Below are 24383 nucleotides of genomic sequence, written 5' to 3'. Positions count from 1 at the left end.
TTAAGTCAATCAATCAATCAAAACGGTTTGAAAAACACGTAAAAATGTTTTATTGAAGCAAACAATCGACCTTCATGCATTCATATTCAATATGAATAAACAAACATGTATAAAACCTTCACAGAACATCTATACAACCTTTACTAACACACATAAGGCCTCTAGTTTAACTCTGGTGCATCACGGGAAGATGAAACCTGCTGCTGCCGTCAGAAAATAAAATATTCACAAACAGGAAAAATCCTGAAAAGTTCAAGTGTTTGAAGCATTAAAAAAACTTAAATGTTAAAGTTGCTGCTTGACATTGTCTGTAAAGAGTTACAGAACAAATCGACTGAACAGCTGATCAGATTTAAGATCAATATTCTCCTCAAGCTGACCTTCAGATGTCTGTCAGGTAAACTAAGAGAGAATTTAATGATTTAAGGCTATGATTGATCAGTTCACTCTAAAACCTGATCAATATTTTAATGTTTCAAAGAGACAGCTTCGTTACAACAGAACGCTTTTACAGAAGAATCAGCTGTTTCCTTCACGTTTAAACACAAACTCCTTCAAGCTGCAGTGATTACCTGATTTATTGACCAGCCAATAAGAAAATTAGTCAGCAACTATTTCAATAATCAATGATTCAAAGCAAAAATAAGATTAATAATAAGATTTTCTGCTTTTTTTTTGTCTATCTCAGTAAACTTTGGACATTTTTGACATTTTACAGATTTCATCCTGAAAATAATGTTCAGAATAATTGATAACGAAACTTCTCTCCAACACGCTGAGCTTCACCTTCCTGTCAAAGTTAGAAACTACTGCAGTAAAGTCAGCTGACAGGATTCAACAGGACACGTCTGTCTGCTCGGAAGGATCCAAACCACAGATCCACAGATGAATCAATATATCTGTGGTCTGATCAATAACTATAAATATCAAAGAAGTGTTTGAGCTCATTCAGAAACAGTTTGTCCAGCAGAGAACGCTGACGGGTTTTATCTTCACACTCTAACAGATCTGATTCAAGGATCCTGATCAAACTAAAGCTGCAACGATACGTCAATCAACAGAAAATTATCGATTAATCGTTTAGGTCGACCAAGCAAAAAACACCAAAAACATTTGATGGTTTCAACTTCTCAGATGTGAAAATTTCCCCAGTTTAGACCAACAGATCTAGACTTTATAAAATGTGTTTAAAGTCATTCTGGAGTTCTTCAGAACGTTCAGATGTTCTGAGTCCAATCGTCCTCAATGTTTCTAGAGACGTTCAGAGTGATTCATATTATTTCTAGATTCCTTCCATTGGACTCTGGAGTTGTTTAAATTAAACTTGAATCTATGAAACAAACACAGTTCTGGATACAGAACACTTGTAGTGATTCATACACTCACTTACAATGAATCTGTTCAAGAGTCTTTGTACTGAATTCAGTTGAGATTCTACGATTTACCTGAAACCTTTGAACCTTCTGCAGAACTCTAGAAAGACTTTAGACACGTTCTAACAACACTTCAAGAACCGCGGAACATTCTGAGTCCTTCTAGAGACGTTCACAGTGTCGACCTTTCATTTCATTTTACTGTTCACTTTAGACTCAAAGAAGAGTCTGGAATCAACAGACAGTTTGAATGAATCCTGTCGTCTGTTTGTTTGTTTGTTTGTTTTTCTGTGTGGAGTCTGTAACTGAAACGTCACAGGTTTGATCCACATCATCAGAAAATCCGGATCAGATTCTCAGCTTTGAAGTCTCGTCTGTGATTGGCTGTGATCGTTCAGTCTGGAGCTGCTTCCTGCCTGCTGATTGGCTGGCATTCTGATGAACAGGAAGTGGATTTTTGGGATGCCGAGTGGAAAAGATTCATCAGGTCGTGAAAACGAAGGCTCACCTACAGGAAACAGACATGTAAATATTCAAAGACGAAGTCAGCTGCAGAAGCTGCAGAAGCTCCGCCCCCCCCCACTCACCTGTTGGGCGGTCTTGTTTCCCAGCTGGGCGGAGACGTGTCTGAACGTTTTCCTATTGGCTCCTCGCTGCTGACAGGCGGTCAGGATGGCGCGGTCCGCCTCGCTGAAACAGGAAACATCCGTGATCATAAATATAGTTTAATTGACTTTTAAGGTAAATAATTCTACACACAATATCCCATAATGACAAAGTAAGAACATGTTTTTTAGATATTTTTTCTAATTTATTAAATGTGAAAGTCTATTCAGAAGTCTAGAAGTTTTCTGGCAGCAGTTACAGTTGAACTCAACAAAAAGGATGAAAAGAAAAGAAAATCTGTTTTTTCAAACTAATTTTAAAACTCTTTCTGTAAAATGGAGCTGCCACCTAAAAGTCTCTGAGTCAACTTTAAACTGACTGGAAGAAACTCTGATTTACACAACAATAAATTACACTTAATGAATAATGTAGTCAGCAGAGTTTAAAATGGGAACATTTACAAACTTAATCTGCAGGGAAAACTAGCAGAGATTCTGTTTCACACAGGAAGTGTCAGATATCTGATGACGGAGTGTTATCAACATTAATCATGATTAGATGAGTCAGGATCAGAGAAGCTTATTATCTCATCTTAACATTTCCTCTTATTAATATCAAATCATCCTATAGATCTACACTCACAGATTGGATCAGATCGGATTGGATTGGATCGGATCAGATCAGATCCAGGAGACTGCAGGAAACTATTGGACCTGTGAATTAAGTTTTATCAAATTAAGACGTTTGAAATGTTAAATGTTGTCCTGACCGGGTCCAGATGACGACTTTCTCTCCGTTGGAGCTCATCGAGATGTTTTTGGCACAAACCGCTCGCTCTGACTCCTCCTCTTCCTGTCTGTCACTTCTTGTCTCGCTCTCTTCAGACGTCTTCCTGGTTCTGTCAGGAGTATTCTGGGAAACGCAGTCCATCTCTGTGGTCTCCGAGCTGGTTGCTGCAGGAGACGACTGGGCATGGAGCAGCTGGAAAAACTCTGAGAATTCCTGCTGCAGGTCGGGGTGGCATTTGAGGAGAGACGAGATCTGAAAGATGACAGAGAGCTGATCAGAAGAGCTTAGTGATCAATACTGTGATTGATCCTGATATTATTTTAAATCAACTAAACTAAAGGTTTGTTTATGTTGTTAAAAACTGATGATCACGTGACTGCTGAAGGGGTCAAAGGTCATCATTTTACCTGCTCCATGTGCTCAGGTGGGGGGGTGGAGCTTCCCTGCAGCATTGAAACCACCTGCTTGTAGAGGGCGGAGCCTTCTCCCAGGCTCTGCCCCAGTCGCCGTAGAAACCGCCGACTGTGTTCAAACATCTGTTGCTCCAACAGCTGATGGGGAGAAACCACAGAAGAAGAAGCATTAAGGTGGGCTCGGTCCGTACTGAGTACATCATGGCTGCGTCAGAGTGATGTCACTCACCAGTCCACAGCGGCGAGCCTGAGCTTGGTTCAGGAAGGCGGCAAAGTCTCTGAGCAGCTGAGGCCAGGGCCGCAGCACACAGCTCAGTCTGTCATACAGACCCTCCGGGGCCCCCGGGGGCCCTGCTGCAGAAAACTCCTCCAACAGCTGCAGCAGCTGCTCAGCGCGACCTGGACACACCTGCACTGCATCGCACACCTGCACAGGAAACAGGAAGCACAGACAAACACCAACACGTTACCGTACATGAATCACATCCAGGAGCAGGTCATCACTTCTCTGGACCGATCAGGATGCAGCACGTCACCTTGATATATGGTGAAAATATTCAGGTACTGCAGGTTTCATCAACACTAATTTTAGACTTTTTAATACATTTTAATGTTAATTTGACATCACTGCTGACTGGTTTAAGGGTTTGGTCCGGATCAGATTAGTCGTTTGCTGATATGCTGTTTTCAATATAAACTGCGGTGGAACGAGTTGACAGTATCACGACTGCCAACCATTTCCATTATTGTGATCATGGTTGTTTTCAGAGGGCAGCGTGAACACAGAGCTGCTCTCCTGCTACTCTGGACATGAACATGAGCTGTCAACCCACTGAGTGTGACTAACTTCTGGCTGTTTAGTTGTAACGTTCAGTGAGAGAGAGCCGCTGCTGTTTGTTAGTAGTGATGTGGAGAAAGTGTGTAGAGCAGCAGTCAGCTGATGGCCTGTAAGAGCTCCGTATAACTGTTTTTTTTTATTTTCTATTTAACCCATTTTAATTGTATTTAAATGTCTTTTTATATTGTCTTATGTTGCTTTTACATTTTCTCTTGATGCCTTTTATGTTTTATGGGGAGGAAACATGTTTCCAAATGAGGTTTCATTCAGAACACAAGCTGATGTTGTTTAGACATAATCTACCTCAAACATAAAAATGAGCACTTTGGAAATCAAACTATATTTTTATGTTAATGGATTTATTTTAATGGTATTATTGGCTGATTTTATTTGGTGCTGATGTTGAAAGTTTATTTAAAGGACCAGTGTGTAGACTTTAGTGGCATCTAGTGGTGAGGACCTGCTCCCTCTGCAGATATAAAGGCTCATTCTACGGTAATGAAGACACAACGATTCTTTCAATGATTATTTCAGGTGAGTAAACACTAATTAAAACGTACTTATGAATATTATATTCCATTTCTGCCAAGTCCGTTCTGCTAGATGCCACTAAATTCTACACACTGGTCCTTTAATAAAGGCTTATAAATGGAACTCAAGTACAGTACTTTTCTTTTTATATAACTTTGAGCCCATGGTTCTCATGTTAAGAAAATACATTTAAAAATTGGCACTGAAATATAGTTTTTCTGTGATATGCAGGATGCTTTTTATCCAGAGAAGTGATTACATGACTCTTCACTGTTAGTAATTTTTTAAAAAAAATGCATTATTTTCTTTTGCGTGCAATTTTTCCCCAATTCCTGCAATTTTACTGCAAAGAGAGCGGATAAAATATCACAAACTGTATCACAATTTTTGACAAAAACCGCTGCAAAATCAAACATTTCGGCCGCAATAATCACACAAAAACTGCAAAATCCTGGAGGGAGTGAAGTTTCTTTCTTACTCTGAGGAGGTAATCCTGAGCAAATGCTGCGTCCTCCGACTCCCTCTGATCATCTTCATCATCATCATCAGTTCCCTCTGATGACAGTTTCTCCTACACACACACACATACACACACACACACACACACACACACACACACACACACACACACACACATTTGTTGTCATTACAAACATCTTCATCATGTCTCGGTTGAGAATTTTGTTTGGAAACGTCAACACACCTGCAGCTGCAGGATGGACGCTCCGGATTCATCTGAAGACATCCCTCCATCTTCATCTTCCTCTTCTTCTCCTGCTGCTGCTCTCTGTGGTGTCAGAGTAACTTCCTGTTCACTGTCTGACTCCGCCTCTTCAGGGTCAGGCAGGTCATCATCGGGAGCGACACTGGACGAGGATTCAGACAGAGCCAGCAGGACGTCACTCTCCTCCTCCTCGTCCTCCTCTTCTTTAACGTCATCATCTTCCTCCCCTCCCACATTGATGACATCATCTCCCTGCTGCAGCTCCACCTGAGAGGGGGCGGGGCCTTCAGGAATAGGAGGTGGAGTCAGTGCTTCCTCTTCGTCACTCCTTGCTCCTCCTCCTCCGTTCAGGGTGGATTTCTCTGCCGGAGGCAGAGCCAATCGTCTCCTCCTCAGGCCAGCGAGGGTTTGGTAGTGGCGTCTGATTTGCTCTCTGGTTGTCATGGAGACGGTGGAGGTGGTGATGTCAGCCTCAGTCTTCAGGAGGAGGTGGCGGAGGAGGACTCGGGGAGGGCTGAGAGCTCGGGTGCAGCGCGGTCTGGGAGGAGGAGGTGGGGAGGAGGAGGAGGGAGGGGGGAGGGGCTGCTGCAGCAGAACGAAGCCAATGCGGCGGAAGTCGAGGTTGGGGGGCAGGCGGGGCGGGTAGCGTGTCCCCGCGGGGAAGCTGTAGGTGTTGGATGTGGAACGGAGGAAGGTCAGGTGACTCTGACGAGCTCGAACACACCTTGAGGCGGGCGGGGTCTCAGGGGCGGAGCCAGAGGGACTGTTGAAGTGTTTGATGGTCGGGTAGATGACAGGAAGACTCCTCTGTAAGAAAAGACTTATTACGTATTTATTTATTTAAAATAAGATACCAAATGTTTTGATGTTGAATTGATAAAAGTTCCTTCAGTTGGATGTTTGTTTTGTTTTCATTCATCTGCTGAAAGTGGAAAGTTTGTCATTGGCTCCAAGTTTCAACAACACTGAGAACTTTACAGTGAAGGAGGAGACATCTGGTGTCCAGCAGGAAAACTTATGAGATGAAATATATTTGCATTTCCATATATTCTGGGATTTTTAATGAGGGAGAAGCAGTAGATGTAATTTCAAGGATTTTAAAGTGGTAATTATATTTTTTTGTGGAAAAACAATATCAGACACACATTATTGTTCCAGCAGAGTACTTATATGTCTTAATACATGTCTGGAGGAGATCTTTAATATATTTAATGAGTGTGATTATTATTTATGTTTTCATCTAATGTTACTAACTAAATTTGGATCTGGAGGCTTAAACCACCTTTTGCTAAACTAGTTCCTAGGAAATTTCAGAGCTAGCTAACGAGTCGGCAGAATAGCATAGGTTCATTATTAAACTAATCAATACTCCCAACTGTCAATACTCCCTGCTGTTGTTATTCATTATCATGACAATGACTCAGCTGAAATGCTTGGTAGCCACAGTCTAATGTAATGTTGTTTTATTTGTTAACTATAACTTCAGTTATACATTTTGCCTTTCAGTTTATGCCTCAGATTTAGTTTTTATTCTTTTATAAATGTGACCAGAGGAGTGAAGGTAATGCTAACTTGTTAACTAGCCTGTTATAGTTTGTTCAGATCTGTCACTACCTGGTTGCTCTTCTACTGTAAATACAACTGTAGTTATAAATGATGGGTAACGAACCTCTCAAATGTGAATATTTTATGGTTTTCATATCCTTCTTTGATAGTAAACTGAACATCTTTGAAATGAACCAAAAGATTAATTGATTATCTGAGAAAGAGATTGTTAGTTGCAGCCTTAATTTTAATGTAAACAGCCAAACTTTAGTTACTCAAGAAATGAATTAATCAATCAGCTGTTTGCTTTCAGTGAGCAAAGGCTGAGCTGTGCTGAAGGAATATACGTGACAGAGTCTTCAATATATAAACGTGTCTTTGTCGTCTCTTGCAGTGTGTTTCTGATCACAGGTATTGATCATGAGAACAGAAACAGGCTGCAGTCGATGTGTGATGTCTGTAACTTACCACCAGCCACAGAGGCATGACGCTCTCCTCTCTCTCCACTGGAGGGCGTCGCTCTGCTGCGTCAACACCACCACACGCCACCGGCATCGACCACAACACACGCTGATACCTGAACGCCTGCACACACACACATAACCCACACTCAAATCAGCTGTTTGAGGTATTTTTACTTGTATGTCTATCTTTGTGAGGACATTTTGGCTTGTTCTCACACCTTCAAAGGGCTGTTTTAAGGGTCTAACGAATGCATGATGTCAATGGAGAGCCCTCACAAGGACATGTCCTCAGTTCTCAGCTCCCAGTCATTTAGTCTGAGAGAGCTGCACTGAGTAACAATAACCTGCAGGATTCAGGAGTGAAGCTGCTGTGTGCTGGAATGGAGAGTCCATACTGTACACTGGAAAGTGTCAGGTCAGGATTCAGATGTTTGTAAAGGTTCACTCAGCAAGTTTAGTTTGTGTTAATTAGCCTTCTAATTACACAACTGTTAAAGTGGAAACACTTTAAGATAGGGAGATTCAGAATGTGTGTGTGTGCTACCTTGACGATGTTGTCGGGGGAACCGGGTCTGCAGCACTGCAGGATTCTCCGTCGGACCTGAACCAGAGTCTTCCTCAGTAAGAACTGAGACACCAGCTTGGTCGGATCACATGACCCCTCCATGTTCCTGAGACCCAGAACCAGCAGGCTGCACACACACAAACACACAGACACATAAACATACACATCCAGTTAAACAGAACAGGTATTTAAATCAATTGTTGCAGGTGTTTCTGGGTGTGATTATATGTCATTCTATGTTTGTGTAGATGAATTTTTATTAAAACCATCATAGTGAGGACATTTTGGGCGGCCGTCACAACTTCACGTTTTTTTTAAGAGTTAAAGGATCATTCTGGTGATTTTCTGTATTTTTCTTATTGTCAATAAATCTTCATGTTTGGATCTAAGGCAACAATGAACTGATCTACTAACAAGTATTGTGTGTGTATCAAAGCTGATATATCTTATTCCTCCGTTGTTGTCCAGAAACTATTAAAAACATGTCATTGAGTCACACCGCTGCACTATATATAAAAATAACATATATCAGGTTTTGATACACACAAAATACTTGTTAGTAGATCAGTTCATTGTTGGTTTGGATCCAAACATGAGATTTATTGACAATAGGAAAAATATATAAAATTGCCAGTTTTAGGGTTAAGGTTAGAATTAGGGTAAGGGTTAGGGGAACGCATTATGTCAGTGAGAGCCCTCATAACTATAGAGAGACCAACGTGTGTGTGTGGTTACCAGTCCTCAGCTACAGTGAATGCGGCCGTCCGGCGGGGGCAGTACAGAGCGGGGTCGAGGCTCACAGAGGGCAGCAGCTCCGGGTAGAGGAAGACCGAACGAGTGGCAAACAGCCAGGCCAGTTCAGCCGGCATGACAGGGAAACACCGCACTGAACACACACATAAACACATGTTAACACACGTTATCACGCAGAGAGACACACATACACACACACACGTATATATATATATTATATACACACAGATAAACAGACAGAGACACAAATACAGTCAACAAAGGAAACAAGTCTTTACGGAACTCTACATCAATGATTATCCATTAATAATAAAACACAGAACAAAAGGAAAAAGGTAGAAAGAGTTTGTTGAAGGATGAAGGTGGGGGTATAAATGATTCGTTCTGTTCATCTTGTTGTGAGCAGTGGTAGAAGAAGTACTCAGATCCTTTACTGCAGTAAAAGTACCAATACAGCAATGTAAAAATACTCAATAACAAGTCCTGCATGAAAAATCCTCCTACAGTAAAAGTACATAAGTATTATGAGCTTGATGTAGTTAAAAGTATTGCAGTAAAAGTACATAAGTATTATGAGCTTGATGTAGTTAAAGTATTGCAGTAAAAGTAGTGGTTTGGTCCCTCTGACTGATATATTATTATATATAACATCATTAGATTATTAATAGTGAAGCATCAGTGTTAGAGCAGCATGTTACTGTTGTAGCTGCTGGAGGTGGAGCTAGTTTCAACTACTTTATATACAGTTAGCTAATTTATTCCAGTAGTTCCCAACCTAGGGGTCGGGCCCCTCCAAAGGGTCAGCAGATAAATCTAAGGGGCCGTGAGATGATTACACACTGCTTTTTGCAAGACGTCAAAAGCCAAAAAGGTTGGAAACCACTGGTTTCATCTTTAACAATGTGTTGTATTTTAAAAGCTTGTTATATTATCCATTGTGTCAAATCTTCATCTGAAAAGGTACAAACCCTGAATGTCTTTAAATCCTCCAACAAGTGGAGCTGAGATTCAGCTGCATTAAAATAAGGCACAAAACTAAAATAAATCAGACTAACTGATCACTCTGAGTATTGACAATCTGTGTACAGAATTATCTATCAATCTAAAAGCTGACGATGATTTGTAAATAAACGCGTGGACTGCCCCTTTAAGAGGACAGAACTCCACAGACGTCCCATGATTCCGAGCGGCAGGCAGACTCACTGTGTCCGCGGGCGTCAGGTGTGCGTTTGTGCGGCAGGTAGGTGATGGGAGCCTGTCGCAGCTCCTCCAGCAGCTGCAGCGCCTCCTGCAGGTTGGAGGCTCTGAAGGAGCTGCAGAAACCTGGAACACCTGGTGACATCAGCAGCTCACCTCTCTGAGCCAACAGGTCCAACTCAAACTGACAGACAGAGAGAGAGACAGGTTGTCATGGCAACACAGGAGGCTGGACCAATCAGAGAGGAGCAGGCAGTTTAAATCTGATGTGGATGAACATTATTTACGTTACTTGATTTGTATGCTCTATGGTGTGTTTTTGTTTGTTTTTTGTCTTGTTTTGCCTTTTTTTTCTTCCCTCCATTGTGTTGTTCATCTTTTGTTGTTATACAACTATAAAAGCCTGTATCATTGCGGTACATATGCTTCACAATAGAAATATTTGAAAGAGAAATGTGGTGTATGTGGACACAGAGGAAATTTAAATGTGAATTGATTTATTTTGAAATTATTTATTTTACAGGTATGTAATTTCCTAAAAGGCTTCCTGGAAAGAACAATATACTCCTGTAAACAATTGAACACTTAATTTTGACATCCATGGACAATCCTGCACCTTACTACTCAATATCCACCTGGTGTGTGTTAATGTACAGTGTATTATAGCATCATTGAACAGTGTTTACTCAGCAAATAGTAGTTTATAGTTATAGTTACGGTTATATCTCTGGTCTCTGTTTAGTGACGCTTTATTTTAAGGTCCTTTAATTTTATATATTATAAATGTTCTGAGTAATTTGCAGGTAGAAACAACTTCAAAAAGTGTGAAGGTGGTTTAGTTTGTATTTTTTCTTTAACTGACATAAAAATACTCTCAGTGTGGAGTTTTGTGTGTCAAACCACCACAGTTACACAGCAGCTTCTTTTAGAAAATTATAGATAGTTTGAGGAGAGTTAGTTGAGTTTATAAGCTGTTGTTGATTTCTGCAGGAGTTTCTTTGAAAGATGCAGTCCTTTTCTACAAAACAAATATGACTAAACAGTTAAGTCAATAAATAAGATATTGGTGTCTGAGGGGTTGTTTCTACAATCCTACACAACCCTGAAAGTAACAGTGAAACAGGAGTCTTCATTATACTGTGGAGAAAACAATAGTTGAACGCTACTCATTAAAATACTGATTGATTGCTTGTGTGTGTGTGTGTGTGTGTTTGTGTTACCAGGAACTGTCTGGTGGTCTCAGCTTCGCTGTGCAGTTTGGCCACAGGTGAACTCAACAGGTGAATCTGAACCAACAGCTGGACGTGCTGACAGACAGACAGACAGACAGGTAGTTTAATTAGACTCTGTGTGTCTGCTGTCAGAAGTCGCATTTCAACTGCAGGAACTCAGTTCCTCTACCTCCTTTCCACCAGACGAACCAGCATCTAAATGAAGCTTCGGGGAGATTGTTTTACCTCCCAGAAAGTCCCTGCTGGGTTTTTTTTTACTTTCCACAAGTACAGGAACTTTGGGGGCAGGGTTTGCAGGGAGGACTGTTGCTGATTGGTCATCACAGACAACACAGCTGCTTCAACTTGTGTGCCACTTCATTCATAAAACAAGGAAGTACTCTAGTATTAATTTAGGACGAGGGGAGGATATTTCTCTTTGTTTATTAACGTTCAAAGTGAAGTTAGGCTTTGTTGTCAGCTTCCTGGCTCATCTCTCTCAAAAGATATATAAATAAATAAAGAGAGACAGAGCGGCGGTGGTTGTCGGGCGAGCTAGAGAGTGAATGGAGAGAGGGAGCGGTGGTAGCGAGAACAAAGCCGGTGAATGAGAGAAATAAAACATTATTTTCTGATTGTTTCATGTTGTTTAGTTCTAAAGCAGAAATAAAAGCATCAAAAACTCAGCAGATGATTTACAGATGCTCGCTGCATTTCTGCCTTTCATTCATTCATTACATCTAACTCATGCAGCAGGAAATACAAACAACAACAGGACAAATCTGCGTTGTTGTTTCCTCGTGTGTGTGTGTGTGTGTGTGTGTGTGTGTGTACCTGCTGGAGCTGCTGCTGCAGTCTCTTCTTCTGCAGTTTGTCCAATTTCAGTGTGTATGGCTCAGGACAGCGAGTGTGTGTGTTATAGTGTGTGTGAGTCTGCTGTCTCTTCCTGATCAACGCCAGCTGCTGCTTCACTGTACGCAGCTCTGTGATTGGTCCGTCCTCCGCCTCATCGTCGCTCAGTCGTCTGTGATGAAACCAAAGTCAGTGTGAGACAGGAGCGTGTGTGTGTGTGTGTGTTTGTGTGTGTGTATGTTCATGTGTGTTACATACGTGTTGTGCTGCTCCTGTGTTGTTTGTGTCTGTACAGTTGGTGTTTCTTCTTGCAGCTCTTCCTCTTCTTCGTGGCCTTCATCATCCACTTCCTGTCCTGCAAGATCCTCTTTTAACTAAGAACACACAAAACAACCAACATCAAAACAAACAGAGGAACAGCTCCTGCCTGTTTTTCTCCACTTTTCCCAAAAGTCTGATGTGTTTCCTTTTACAGACATGCTGCTCTATTGTATATATATTTTTATTAAGAAATATGGCGCATGAGAAGAGGAAACAATGTCAGTTTAATAATGAGAATTACAGTCAAAACATAGAAACATAATAATAATAGTACTGTGCATCTCAATGGATCAAAAGAAAAAAAAGCCATTCTTTCTGCCTTGTTAGGGTGTTTTTATACTATTCAAAGTTCAAGCCCACAAAAACAGAACAAAGCAAAGGGAGAAAGGGAAAGAAGACATTAATTTTGACCAGATGATCGCGCTAAATGAAAAGTCACAGAATCAAAGTTATTACAATTCATGCTGAGGGGAACATGAATGTGTGAATCAAGTTTCATGAAAATCCATCACATACTTGAGATATTTAGATATCTACGCTGCTAACGTGGCTAAAAATATCTGTATCTGTAAAATGGAAGCCTGACACGAGAAGAACCACTGCAGTGAACTATAAATCAAAGACCTACAACGGGACCAGACTACTTCCTGAATACAGACACATGTTTAAGTCTCACGCTGCAGTTTCAGCTTTCTGCTAAATGTGGTCTGTTGGTCTATGCGTGTGATTAAGTTTAAGGAGACTCACCGTCTCAAACAACTCCTCCATCAGTTCATTCACCTCCTTCTCTGCAGGACAAAGAACATCAGAGCTGAAACTCACCCTCATTGCTGATTATTGATCAGCCAGAGATAATAATAAACACTCAATACAGGTGTTCTGATCAGATTTTGTTCATTTAATCATGATCAATCAATTGATAACAAACTCTGTGTGTGTGTGTGTGTGTGTGTGTGTGTGTGTGTGTGTGTATGTGTGTACTGACTGGTGATGCGGACAGCCTTGTCGTCACGGTAATCCTCCAGGTCCGGTTCATCGATGTCAGCCAGAAAGTTGTACTCTGGATCATCTTCATCATCACACTCCTCTGAAAGAGAGACAGACACACTGCGTGAGCAACACAAACACACACACACACAGACACACACACATGGGAAACACACAGACACACACACACAGGAAACACACAGACACACACACACAGGAAACACACACACACGCACACACACGAAAAACACAGACATATTCACACGCACACAGGAAACATACAGACACATACACAGGAAACACATACACACACACACACACACACAGGAAACACACACTCTCGACTCAGTCAGACCTTCGTTGTCCATCATCTCTGTGGTCATCAGGCCTCTCAGCCAATCAGTCCACTCCCTGTCCTCGTGGGCAGAGCTGGAGTCATACATGTCAGGTGTGATGTCAGGGGCTCGGAGCTCCGCCTCCAGCTGGCCCAACGGGACATCGCGTAGAGGACGCTTCGACCGAGTCCGGTACGCCATCAGACCGACCTCGTCCTCCGACTCTGTCTGGTTCTGATTCCAGTTCTGCTTTACGTCCAGTTCCTCATTTACAAAAAAACACACATTTACTAACTAAGGATACAAAACCTTTTATCAACTGCTCATCTCTCCTCACTCTCATTTATTAGCACAGATGTGCTAAATATTCAGACAGCAGCTTCTTCAGGGCTGACCGTCACTTTCGCCAGTTAAAATACCAAATATGTCAGCTGGAGATCATTAATGTTAATGTTCTCTCTGTAGTCAGTGACTTAAATGACCAACAAGGCTTCAGAAGAATATTAGATCAATAACTGAAGCATATTTTCTGCTGCTCAGCTCATTTTCAGGTTGTAAACATTCATCAGAGACACACACAACAAAAGATCTAGAGTGAATCTGTGAGTTTTAGTTATCAGTATAACTGTAGATATCATGTTGAGAGCTGAGCAGAAATATAACAGATTCAATAAAATGCTACTGAAGTACAACCATAGGCAGTACCAGCGCATGCTAACCACGCTAAAGCAGCAGCAGCAGCAGAGCCGCCACACAGTCTGGTTCAATCCTCCAGCTGAGACAGGAAGTCAGAACAGCCGCCACACAAGCAAACCCTTCACACTAAATTTCACAGGTTCAAAAACTGAACTGTACCTGAAATTAAAAAGAACCCAGAGCTGCCTGATCCAGCACCACTCACCATGTTCCCTCCATAACCGACAACTCATCCTGTACAAAACATCAAACTCTGTACATACATTCTGTCTACTGTCCAAATAATCAGGACCCACATTGAAGACATCCCCCTATCAAACAGAGAGACTATATAGAACATTACAAATGTGACAAACGTGGTCATTTGCATAAAAATGTATGTAACACAACTTAAACTGGTCCTAAAGCTCTACCAACTGATCCTAAAGCTCCAACAACTGGCCCTGAAGCTCAACAACTGGTCCTAAAGCTCTAGCGAATGGTCCTAAAGTTCTAGTGACTGGTCCTAAAGCTCTACCAACTGATCCTAAAGCTCCAACAACTGGCCCTAAAGCTCTACCAACTGCTCCGCCAACTGCTCCTAAAGCTCCAACAATTGGTCCAAATATTAATTTCTAATTGACATTGTGGGTGTATGTGATGTGCTATTGTGTGTAGCTTTGTATTTTGTATGGTGTGTTCTGTTTTTTTTTTGTTTGTTTTTTTGCTTTGTACTGTTTGTTGCTCTGCTGTTGTATATTTTGATTGTGGGGGACTACGGCTGCAAATTAGCTTCAAGCTAACTCTGGTGCAGTGCATCTTTAATATTTAAAACTGCACACTGTCCCAATCAATAAATCAAATCTAATCAAATCAAATGTCAGACCTACTAACATGTTTTAACATCAGGTGTTGTGTTAGTGGAAGATGTGTTTTTCGGTGTTACCTGGTAGGGCTCCATGCACACAGCCAGCTCCTCTTCCACAGCATGAAGCTTCTCCAGGAAGGTGCTGTCAGGCACTGCTTTGGGAGGCAGAGCTTTGGGAGGAGGAGGAGGGCCCATTGAGACAGACCCTGCCCTAAAACGCCTGGATCGGCTGCGAGAAGTCTAACAGGGAGAGGCAAGAGACAATCTTCATGTTAATGAATACATCAATGTGTTGTCATGTGACCATGATTTGACCAAGCACAACAGAGAGGAGGCAGGTTTAGAGCTTCTATAGAGAGATGAACATTCAGGACAGAAACTAACAGCAAACTGCAGTTTAATATTCCAACTATAGATCACCTTCAGTTCCTTCTTCCCAAAGAAGGGAGACTTTCAAGGGGTCACTGCAACCTGCAAGTTGAGGTAGTATAGTTTCCTGCCTTTTAAACTCCCTATTTTAAACTACTTCTAGTTAGAAAACGTCCTGACAGAGTTACCTGCCAGGGGCTGCAGCTGTCCTCATCCACTTTGTTCAGTCGACTTCCTCTGGGAGACGAAGCCGTGCTCTCCATGTCGCTCTCCTGGAATGTCTACAACACATCAATCAATAAATAATCAAAGTAAGTCATCAGCATGAAACCTTACTGCAGCCAATCAGAGCAGAGCCTCACATCTTCAGCTGTCTCGTCTTCCTCTTCCTCATCAGGACGGTACTCTTCATCAGAGGAGTCTTCCTCAGCCAGAGGGATGTCGACAAACTGAGGAGCCTGAAGATACACAAACAGTCTGAGCTTTAAGTTTAAGTTAATCAACGTTTTATCTTTAATTTATATACAAAACAAACAAAAACCCAATGTTTCCTAATTGTGTCCTGCATCTTAAATTATATCTGTTTCTCTCTTTCATGGGAGCTTCAGTATTATCCATCCATAGATAGATGGACCTCATTGTCAAAGAAATGAAAATGTTTAAACCTGAAACACACACAAGAAAAGTTTTAAAAAGGGCTTAAAATTTGTTTAAAAAATGCTTATAATGTTTTTAAAAAGTTTGTTTTTTCAATTTTATTTAAAGTTTTAAAAGGTTATAAGAAAGGTTTTTAAAAAAAATATTGGTTAAAATATATAGATTTTACTTAGAAGTTGTTTACATTTTATTTTTAATGTTTAAAAGCATAAAATATTTAAATTTTGTTAAAATGTCAGAAAGAGTTTCCCTTTTTCTATTGTTTAAAGGGATGCATCGATCCAACTTTTTCAGTCCTGATATGGATACCTGAGCTTTGGGTATCGGCTGATACCGAGTACCGATCTGATAATTAATAAGCTTGTTTAATTAATATGCTGTTTGCTTCACTGTGTGGAAGAGACTGGGATCATTCTTTTATGTGTAAGACAACATCAGGTTTGACTTAAACATTGCTTTCCTAACTTTGTAAAACAAAATATAACAAATAAATACATCAATATAAATTTACTGAATTGTTATTTATTAAAGCTATGGTATGCAATACCAGATCGGCCCCATGTCACCGATACCCAATCCAGCTATTCGAGTCAGTATCAGACCGATATCTGATATCAGTATTGGTATCAGTGCATCGTGAGTTTAAAGTATTAGACAATGTTTTGAAATTTTGTTCATAATGTGACAAAAGAACACCATCAGAGGTAATTAATGACAAAACGTAATTAATGACCTGTATGAAATGTTTGTTGCTGGGAGGAAACTGACATTTTACCTTGTTGACGTCACTGGTTTTCTTGATGGGAGAGATGTTCCAGGCTGGAATCACCTGACAGGAAATATACAGGATGAGAGTGAGACAGACAGACAGGCAGACAGACAGAGAGAGAGACAGAGAGAGAGAGAGGGAGGCAGACAGACAGAGAGAGAGAGAGACACAGACAGACAGACAGACAGACAGACAGGCGTCTCACCACTCCCTTCTCCACGACTTCTTTAAACTTCGATCGAGTCATTTTGGGCTCCTAAAAAAAAACAGAAAACAGGTTTGTGAAGCTGCAGGTGGATTCAGACACTTACAACACTGAGCTCCGCCCCTCCGCTCTGATTGGACGGAGACACCAGAGACGCAAAGACACTCACAAACGGAGGGACGGCTTCGGTCTCGTTGATAGCAGCTTTCATCATGGCCACCACGTGTTCGTTGGTGATCACTTCCTGCAAGTCAAAGGTCAAAGGTAAGGTTTCTTAATTTATTATTGGCATTATTTTAATAAATAAAACACATGTTCAAAATCTTAATGTTATCATCTCATCTGAAAAACTATTAAATGACACTAACAGCTGTCTAATAATAAGTTAATATTAAAGATAAAGATCGACCAGCTTAATATAAATTAATAAGTTAATAAGTCCTCCATCACTGCTGGCTTATGTGAAATGCATGCTGGGTAACAGGCAGCACCTGTGCAGGTGTGACTCACATGGATGATGTTCTTGACATTCACAGTGGTCAAGTTGTGCTGTTTGGACTTTGTCTCCAGTGATTGGTCCAGCTGCCTGTCAATCTCCACGTCTACTCCCACCTCCTCCTCCTCCTCCTCGCTCTCTGAAGCTCCGCCCCTCTGCTCCTCCTCTTCCTCAGTCAGTTTCTTCTTCCTCTTCCTCACTGCTCTCCTCCTTCCTGCCTTCAGCTCCACCTGACTGTCCTCTGAGAGACAGACATTTATGATTAATCAAAGTTTATTATTATAATTATTATTATATGACTTCAGTGTGTTTTGTATCAAATTGTTGCAGAAAAAGGTACCAGAGCAAAAAACTCTCTCTTGAAAATAAAAAGGGAGTCAGAGGTCCAAGCAGCAAAGTGTTCTTTAATGCCGGCAAAAAAGGGGAGCAATCAGCACTTTTACAAAGAACCAAATCACTCCAAAGGTTTTTTCTTTGGGGCATTGTTTTTATGCCCTTGGGTCGGCTTAGGTCACACCTTATCATCCATCCTCCCTAATTTTTGACCAATTATTATGTTACTTTTATCTCCGTCACTCGTTGTTGGTCAAAACTCTTCAAAACAGGTTTTGAGGTGTTTGAGGATATGTACTGGCATATTCAGTTCTACCTGATTATATCCAATTTTTATATAAGTATTGGGAATCATTTTACACCATTATTGCCAAGTTGTCTTCTGGCCTTTTATTTTTTTTTATACGTTATTCTAGTCATTTTACACCCTTATTTCCTGATCTCCTCCAGAGAGTATGTTTGAAAGGTGAAGACTTTAGCAGACCCAAGCAAAGTGACATGTAATACAAACACACTCAAATTTCTCCAGTGTATGATTATGATTCTTCTACCGTGCCTCTATACGTACAGTGTGATTAAATATGGTTCATGAGATTGTAACTACACCAATACAAATTGTATCACACTAGCCCTTATTGCTTATAAACTTATAAAATCAATCTGCATAGCTTAATATTGCCTTTAAGAACACCAATGACTTTTAATGAAAATACACCACATGTGTATTAAAGCGCTGACTGTTTTTCAAACGTTGATTCAAATGAACTTTTATTAAATTCCAAGTCTCTGAAATGAGTGGAAACCAAATCTGTAGAACGTCCACGTGACTAAAACCTTTTTAACTGAAATGTAAAACTATCACATTATGGCCATCAGAAACACCTGTCCTTTAAAAACAAATAAAACCTGAAGCTGGACAGACAGGTGACCTCACTAGGTGTGTTTGTGTTTGTGTGTGTGTGCGTTTGCGTTACCCATGGTGATGACGAGGCTGGAGTCGGTGGTGTCTTCCTCCACCAGCAGGTAACCCTCTTCCTCCTCCTCCTCAGCTCTGCTGCCTGCAGGAGCTGCAGGTGGGGGCAACAGCGAAGCATCATGGGAGACAGCCTGAGGACTGCAGCGTGGCGTTCGGACGCTCCGTGCACCGGGGTCGACAAGGTTGTTGGCGTTGTTGCTGGTGACAGTAGTCTGGGTTCTGGACGGGGCCAGTTTGAGGCGTTTGCGGACCGAATTCATTGTGGAGAAGCATGACCTCTGACCTCTGAAACAGTGACATCATCAAAACAACGTGAGTCAAACAAGTGTTAATGATACGTTCTTAACACGTTTAAATGATGGAGAGAAAGAAACAAGTGCAGCTAATCATTACTTTCATTATTGATAAATCTGCCAATTACTTTCTCAATTAATCTATAAATCGTTTGGTGTTTCACAATGTTTATTATTGTTGTTAATGTACCTGAAGTTATTTGTAACTTTTTCACTTGTTTGAATGATTTAAACATTTTTAATTAAAACCACAATGAGCTGAATGTTAGCTAGGACTGCAACTAACAATCATTTTCATTATTGATGAATCTGTAGATGATATTCTTGATCAATTGATGATTCCAGAGTCCATATTAGGATTATTTTCCTTATCTATTTATCTGTCAATTATTTTCTCAATTAATAGTTCGGTCTATAAAATGTCAGAAAATGGTGAAAAACGTCAATCACTGTTTCCAAAAACCCAAGATAACGTCCTCAAATGTCTTGTTTTGTCCTCAACAAATATATTCAGTTTACTGTCATAGAGGACTAAAAAAAAGAAGAAAATATTCACATTTAAGAAGCTGGAATCAGAGAATTTTTAAAAAAAAATTACTAGAATGATTAATCAATTATCAAAATAGTTGGCAATTAATTTAATAGTTGGCAACAAATTGATTAATCATTGTAGCTCTGGTGACATAAACAGTCTAAAACCCCCAAAATATTCAGTTTACAAAGATATAAAACAGACAAACAAAGAAAGTGATCATTAAATTTTCTAAATAGTGGCTGATTATTTTATTGTCAATCAAGTTATTAATTTATAAACTCATCATTTCAGCTGTAATTAATATTTTAATCATTATTTAAGTCAGGTGTGGTGCCATCTGGGAGTTTCCAAAATATAAAAAAAGAGTAATTGGTTGAAATAAACCATTACCAAATCTAAATATCATTTATAAAATAATTTTTCTCTCTTCTTTGGAAAAAAATCCATTATTGAAATTCTGATTAAAATGCTCCTGCTGTCCGGATCTCTCATATCACCCTGCATTCATGTAGTGTCGGAATTATCAAAAAAACAAGTTTCCAACCGGGAAAATAAACATGAACGCCCACTAAAGTTGGAACGACTCAGAAAGTCGTCAAAATTTATGGTACACGACTTACCGACTAGACGTCCTATACGCAGAAACATGGTGGACGAAAGTTAATGTTTGGTTGATGGTAAGAAACTCTTTATTAATTCATGTATCACATATCACTTTTTTTGCTCACATGTAATTTGCAATATGTAATATGACCTGGATTAACTAGAAAAGTTATTTATTAGCATAAACCCTGATAACAAGTCAGGTAAAGTAATATTTCAGTAATTGTAGGGGATGTACTGGTGCATCAACAAGTCCGGGACAAAATCACTAATATAAAGCTTCAAACTGTTTCACCCTCTCTATACAAAAGAGAAGAGGATCCCATGCTTTATGTAGATGAAGCTCTAACAATTAAATTAAACCCAATATTGATTGGGTTTAATTAAAGCACAGCGTCTGAGTACCAGACTGCCTCTGTCCAATCAGCAGCAGGTATGTTGAATACAATGAAATGGCATCATTAATGATTCCTCTACACAGTGTTGAAACTGGTTTTGCAGTGTAAAGTTAAGTTTTGGACGTGTAGTGCAGGTTAACAGAGCATAACTATGACCGGTAAGTGAAGTATGAACCTGTTTGCTGATCTTATTTTAGTTTTGTTGTCAATCAGAGTAAGATGAAGCCCAGAGGATCACCGACCAGCTCTGTGAAAGATTTGACCATGGTAAGGTATCCAGGAAGTGGAGTACATTATTAGATGGCTTTAAAAAAGTCCAAGATAAGAATAACTCAACACGGAGAGGTATGAAGAAATTTTAGTTTTATCATGAAATTAGTGAGCTAATCGGAAGGCATCAGGATGTAGATTTCACTGTAATAACAACTGCTAAAGGTGTTGCGATTGTAAGACCGGAGGTCTTGGTGACACCTGGCAGAACAGTCCGCAGCAGAGTACTGATGTCACTGATGATGACAGCACTTCCTCCTCCACCTCATCCACCACGCCGATGAGAAAGAGGAGGAAGCAAGGAACATCTCCCACAAACGAAGGACAACGATGGTGAGCAGCATTACTATTTTCTAGTTCCATTTGTGATTTTTAATTATTAATTATTATTATTTTAAGGACTTTGGGATCAGTTTACTAGTAATGGGAATTGCTAAGATTTTATTGATACCGATGCCATTATTGATTCTGCCTATCGGTTAGATTTTTTATCGGTTCAAACAACTGTTTTATTATTTCCACTGTTTATCAATGACCTTGCATGCTGATGAATATATTAAACATAACTGGTCGATGAGATAAATGGTCCACAACCAAAAGTTAACTGTGTTAATTAATGAATTCATTCATTTGAAAGCATCTTACAGTCTCCTGCTTGTATAAGAATAATAAACTGAGGGAGGTGGACTGCTCCGCTGTGTTATTAACGTCATGTCTCCAGCAGTGGAGAGCAGCCTCTCTGCTCCGCTGTGTTATTAACGTCATGTCTCCTGCAGTAGAGAGCAGCATCTCTGCTATGCTGTGTTAACGTCATGTCTCCAGCAGTGAGCAGCATCTCTGCTCCGCTGTGTTATTAACGTCATGTCTCCAGCAGTAGAGAGCAGCCTCTCTGCTATGCTGTGTTAACATCATGTCTCCAGCAGTGAGCAGCATCTCTGCTCCGCTGTGTTATTAACGTCATGTCTCCAGCAGTGAGCAGCATCTCTGCTCCACTGTGTTAACGTCATGTCTCCAGCAGTAGAGAGCAGCCTCTCTGCTATGCTGTGTTAACGTCATGTCTCCAGCAGTAGAAAGCAGCCTCTCTGCTCCACTGTGTTAACGTCATGTCTCCAGCAGTGGAGAGCAGCCTCTCTGCTCTGCTGTGTTATTAATGTCATGTCTCCAGCAGTAGAGAGCAGCCTCTCTGCTCCACTGTGTTAACGTCATGTCTCCAGCAGTGAGCAGCCTCTCTGCTGCTCCGGAGAAAGACATTGTTGTACGAGACGCTGAACGGACGCAGCGTTTTTTAAGTGAAACAGACTGAGCACTGAGTTATTTTCTTCTTATTTTCTATTCTCTTCTCTTTTACACACCTCAGTGTTGGTTTTATATGTTTAATGCTGCAGTGTGTGTTGGTCAGCTGGTCTGATCTCATTTGTTATTGCTGGAGTTTGCTGCTCTGCTCTGCGGTGACGGCGTAGAAAGTTGACAGTATACTTCACGGTTCTCGATTCCCATCCCTAAACTTTACCAGATAAAAGTAAAACTAAACACCACTTCTGGTTGGGTCCAAGGACTACCAGGGTCCATTAGGGGATATACCACTGTAATCATATTACAATTCATCGAATATTATCGCAATAACAGAAAATTTATGAATTGTAAACATGAATTTAGCCCTTCATATTTGCAAAGACACTTTTTACAATCAACCACAACACACATATTTAATCCAGGGATAGCCTACAAATGTTTGCATGCCAAAATATAACAACTCCTTGGCAACTTTTTTCTTAGTTTGGAGGGCAGTCAGAAATTGCTGCAAATAAACCAAACTAAAATAAGTCCTAAATAAAATGCCAAGAATTTAAATGAAAGGAACAGATTGGTAATTGTTGACAGTCCTCTTCATTGTCTCCACACGTTTCCTGCTCTATTAGAGTTGAGGTCAGTGAACTCCGAGCGGCTGCCTCGGGACTAGTATCTCAACCTGCTGTAGCCTGAACACAAACAGAGACATCCAGAGACGTCTTCCATGATGAGAGGATGCTGATATGTGGCGTAATGGGCTTCACAAATGACTGCATGGATCAAATGTTGCTGATGTGGATGGAAATCCACCAGCTTAAAAAAATCAATTTTAAAACAGAAAGGTCTGAAGAGGATGCAGCAACATTTTAATGTACTTGATATAGAAGAATATTTATTTTGTTTTCTAAATCCTCTATATTATTATTATCATTATTATAAATAATATTGTTGCAGCTGGTGCAATTAGATGGTTTTCATTTTTCTTTAAAGATTTTTTATTTATTTTTTTGTTTGGTGCAAAGATGCCAAATTAACAAAGCAAGCTGTTAAGACTTCAGAGTCACCTCATTTCCTCTTCACAACCATCACAAATTGTTTGCCACGTAACTTCCACAACAGATTCTTATTTCTGGCCTTCCTGTATGTGTGCCGTTCATTTATTAACCACATATAAACTTGCTTTGGGGTCCTGATGCCAACAGCCGCTCTGCCTCTGCCTACCTTACAAGATCCAAAGAAAAGGAGAGTATTCATAGCTCCATTTAGTTTTTTCCAAGTGCTCTTAAAATCACTATTAAACTGCCAAAATAAAACAATAAAGCCGTGGGTTGGTTTATCTCTTGTCCTCCACAATTTTTTGAATGATCAGCCGCCACTGATACATTAACACGCACACATCATTAAGACCTCACACACTGTACTGACATCACTGACATACTTGAAATAATTGTCACCTCTTTAATTCGGTTTATTGGAACCTATAATCTGATTCACTTTGGTTATTTTGTGTAATAGTGTCTTTGTTTAAATGTTTGCTATGGTGTGGTCTCCCTTTTTATTGTGACTTTCTGAGCCGGCTCATGGCAGGTAAGTGAAGGAACATTTTGAAAATAAAGCTCAATAATAAGATGTTATCTAAACCAGAAGCAGCTGCAACATCCATGTTGTTAAAAACAATATTTGTTTAATTGCAAATGCAAATGACGCTGAGTTTCAGTCTGAATGAATGAAAACAGTCCAAACTGCGGGATTAACGCGGTATTCACACTGAAACTCTCCGGTCTGTCTGTCTGTGTGTCAGCTCTGTCAGTTAGCAGTTAGCTTCTGTTAGCGCCTCACCGGCAGCTCAGGCTGCAGTTACTGTGTATTGAGTTAGCATACTAGCACCTAGCCGGCTAACGTTAGCATGATGAACCGGTGCAGACAGTTGTCCCGGTGAGTCTGTCCGGGTGTCGGTCTGCCTCTCCGGTGCAGCACTAACAGCTCGGTGCCAGTACCGGTGACTTTATAAACCTTTACATGAAAGCTCCGTTAAAGCAGCAACACACTTACCCGCCACAACAGCGACAAGCATCCGCCTCTGAAAACTACATTTCCGGGGGTGCGTCTTGGCGTAACTGTGACGTAAACAACTCTGCAGCG

The 24383-nt window shown here is 40.5% G+C and overlaps 1 protein-coding gene across 1 annotated transcript; it reads right to left on the bottom strand.

Annotated features, from left to right (window-relative positions):
* Positions 1-26: 26 nt before the first annotated feature.
* gon4la (gon-4 like a) lies at positions 27-24383 on the bottom strand. The gene is made up of 26 exons (XM_042435803.1): positions 24294-24383; positions 18851-19137; positions 17558-17784; positions 17217-17291; positions 17048-17098; positions 16849-16902; positions 15779-15874; positions 15605-15697; positions 15126-15287; positions 13525-13768; positions 13168-13269; positions 12930-12970; positions 12120-12235; positions 11844-12033; positions 11019-11105; positions 9805-9982; positions 8584-8734; positions 7828-7975; positions 7288-7404; positions 5254-6081; positions 5029-5121; positions 3411-3608; positions 3176-3319; positions 2749-3020; positions 1961-2063; positions 27-1881 (listed from the first exon to the last, which is right to left on the bottom strand). Exons 2-26 carry the CDS (start codon positions 19110-19112, stop codon positions 1768-1770), a joined length of 4146 nt encoding a protein of 1381 aa, XP_042291737.1. The 5' UTR covers positions 19113-19137; positions 24294-24383; the 3' UTR covers positions 27-1767.

This window comes from Thunnus maccoyii, chromosome 15 (assembly GCF_910596095.1).
Source record: "Thunnus maccoyii chromosome 15, fThuMac1.1, whole genome shotgun sequence".
NCBI lineage: Eukaryota > Metazoa > Chordata > Actinopteri > Scombriformes > Scombridae > Thunnus > Thunnus maccoyii.
Note: the sequence above shows the minus strand (reverse complement) of the source record. Positions and strands in the feature narration are given on the sequence as shown.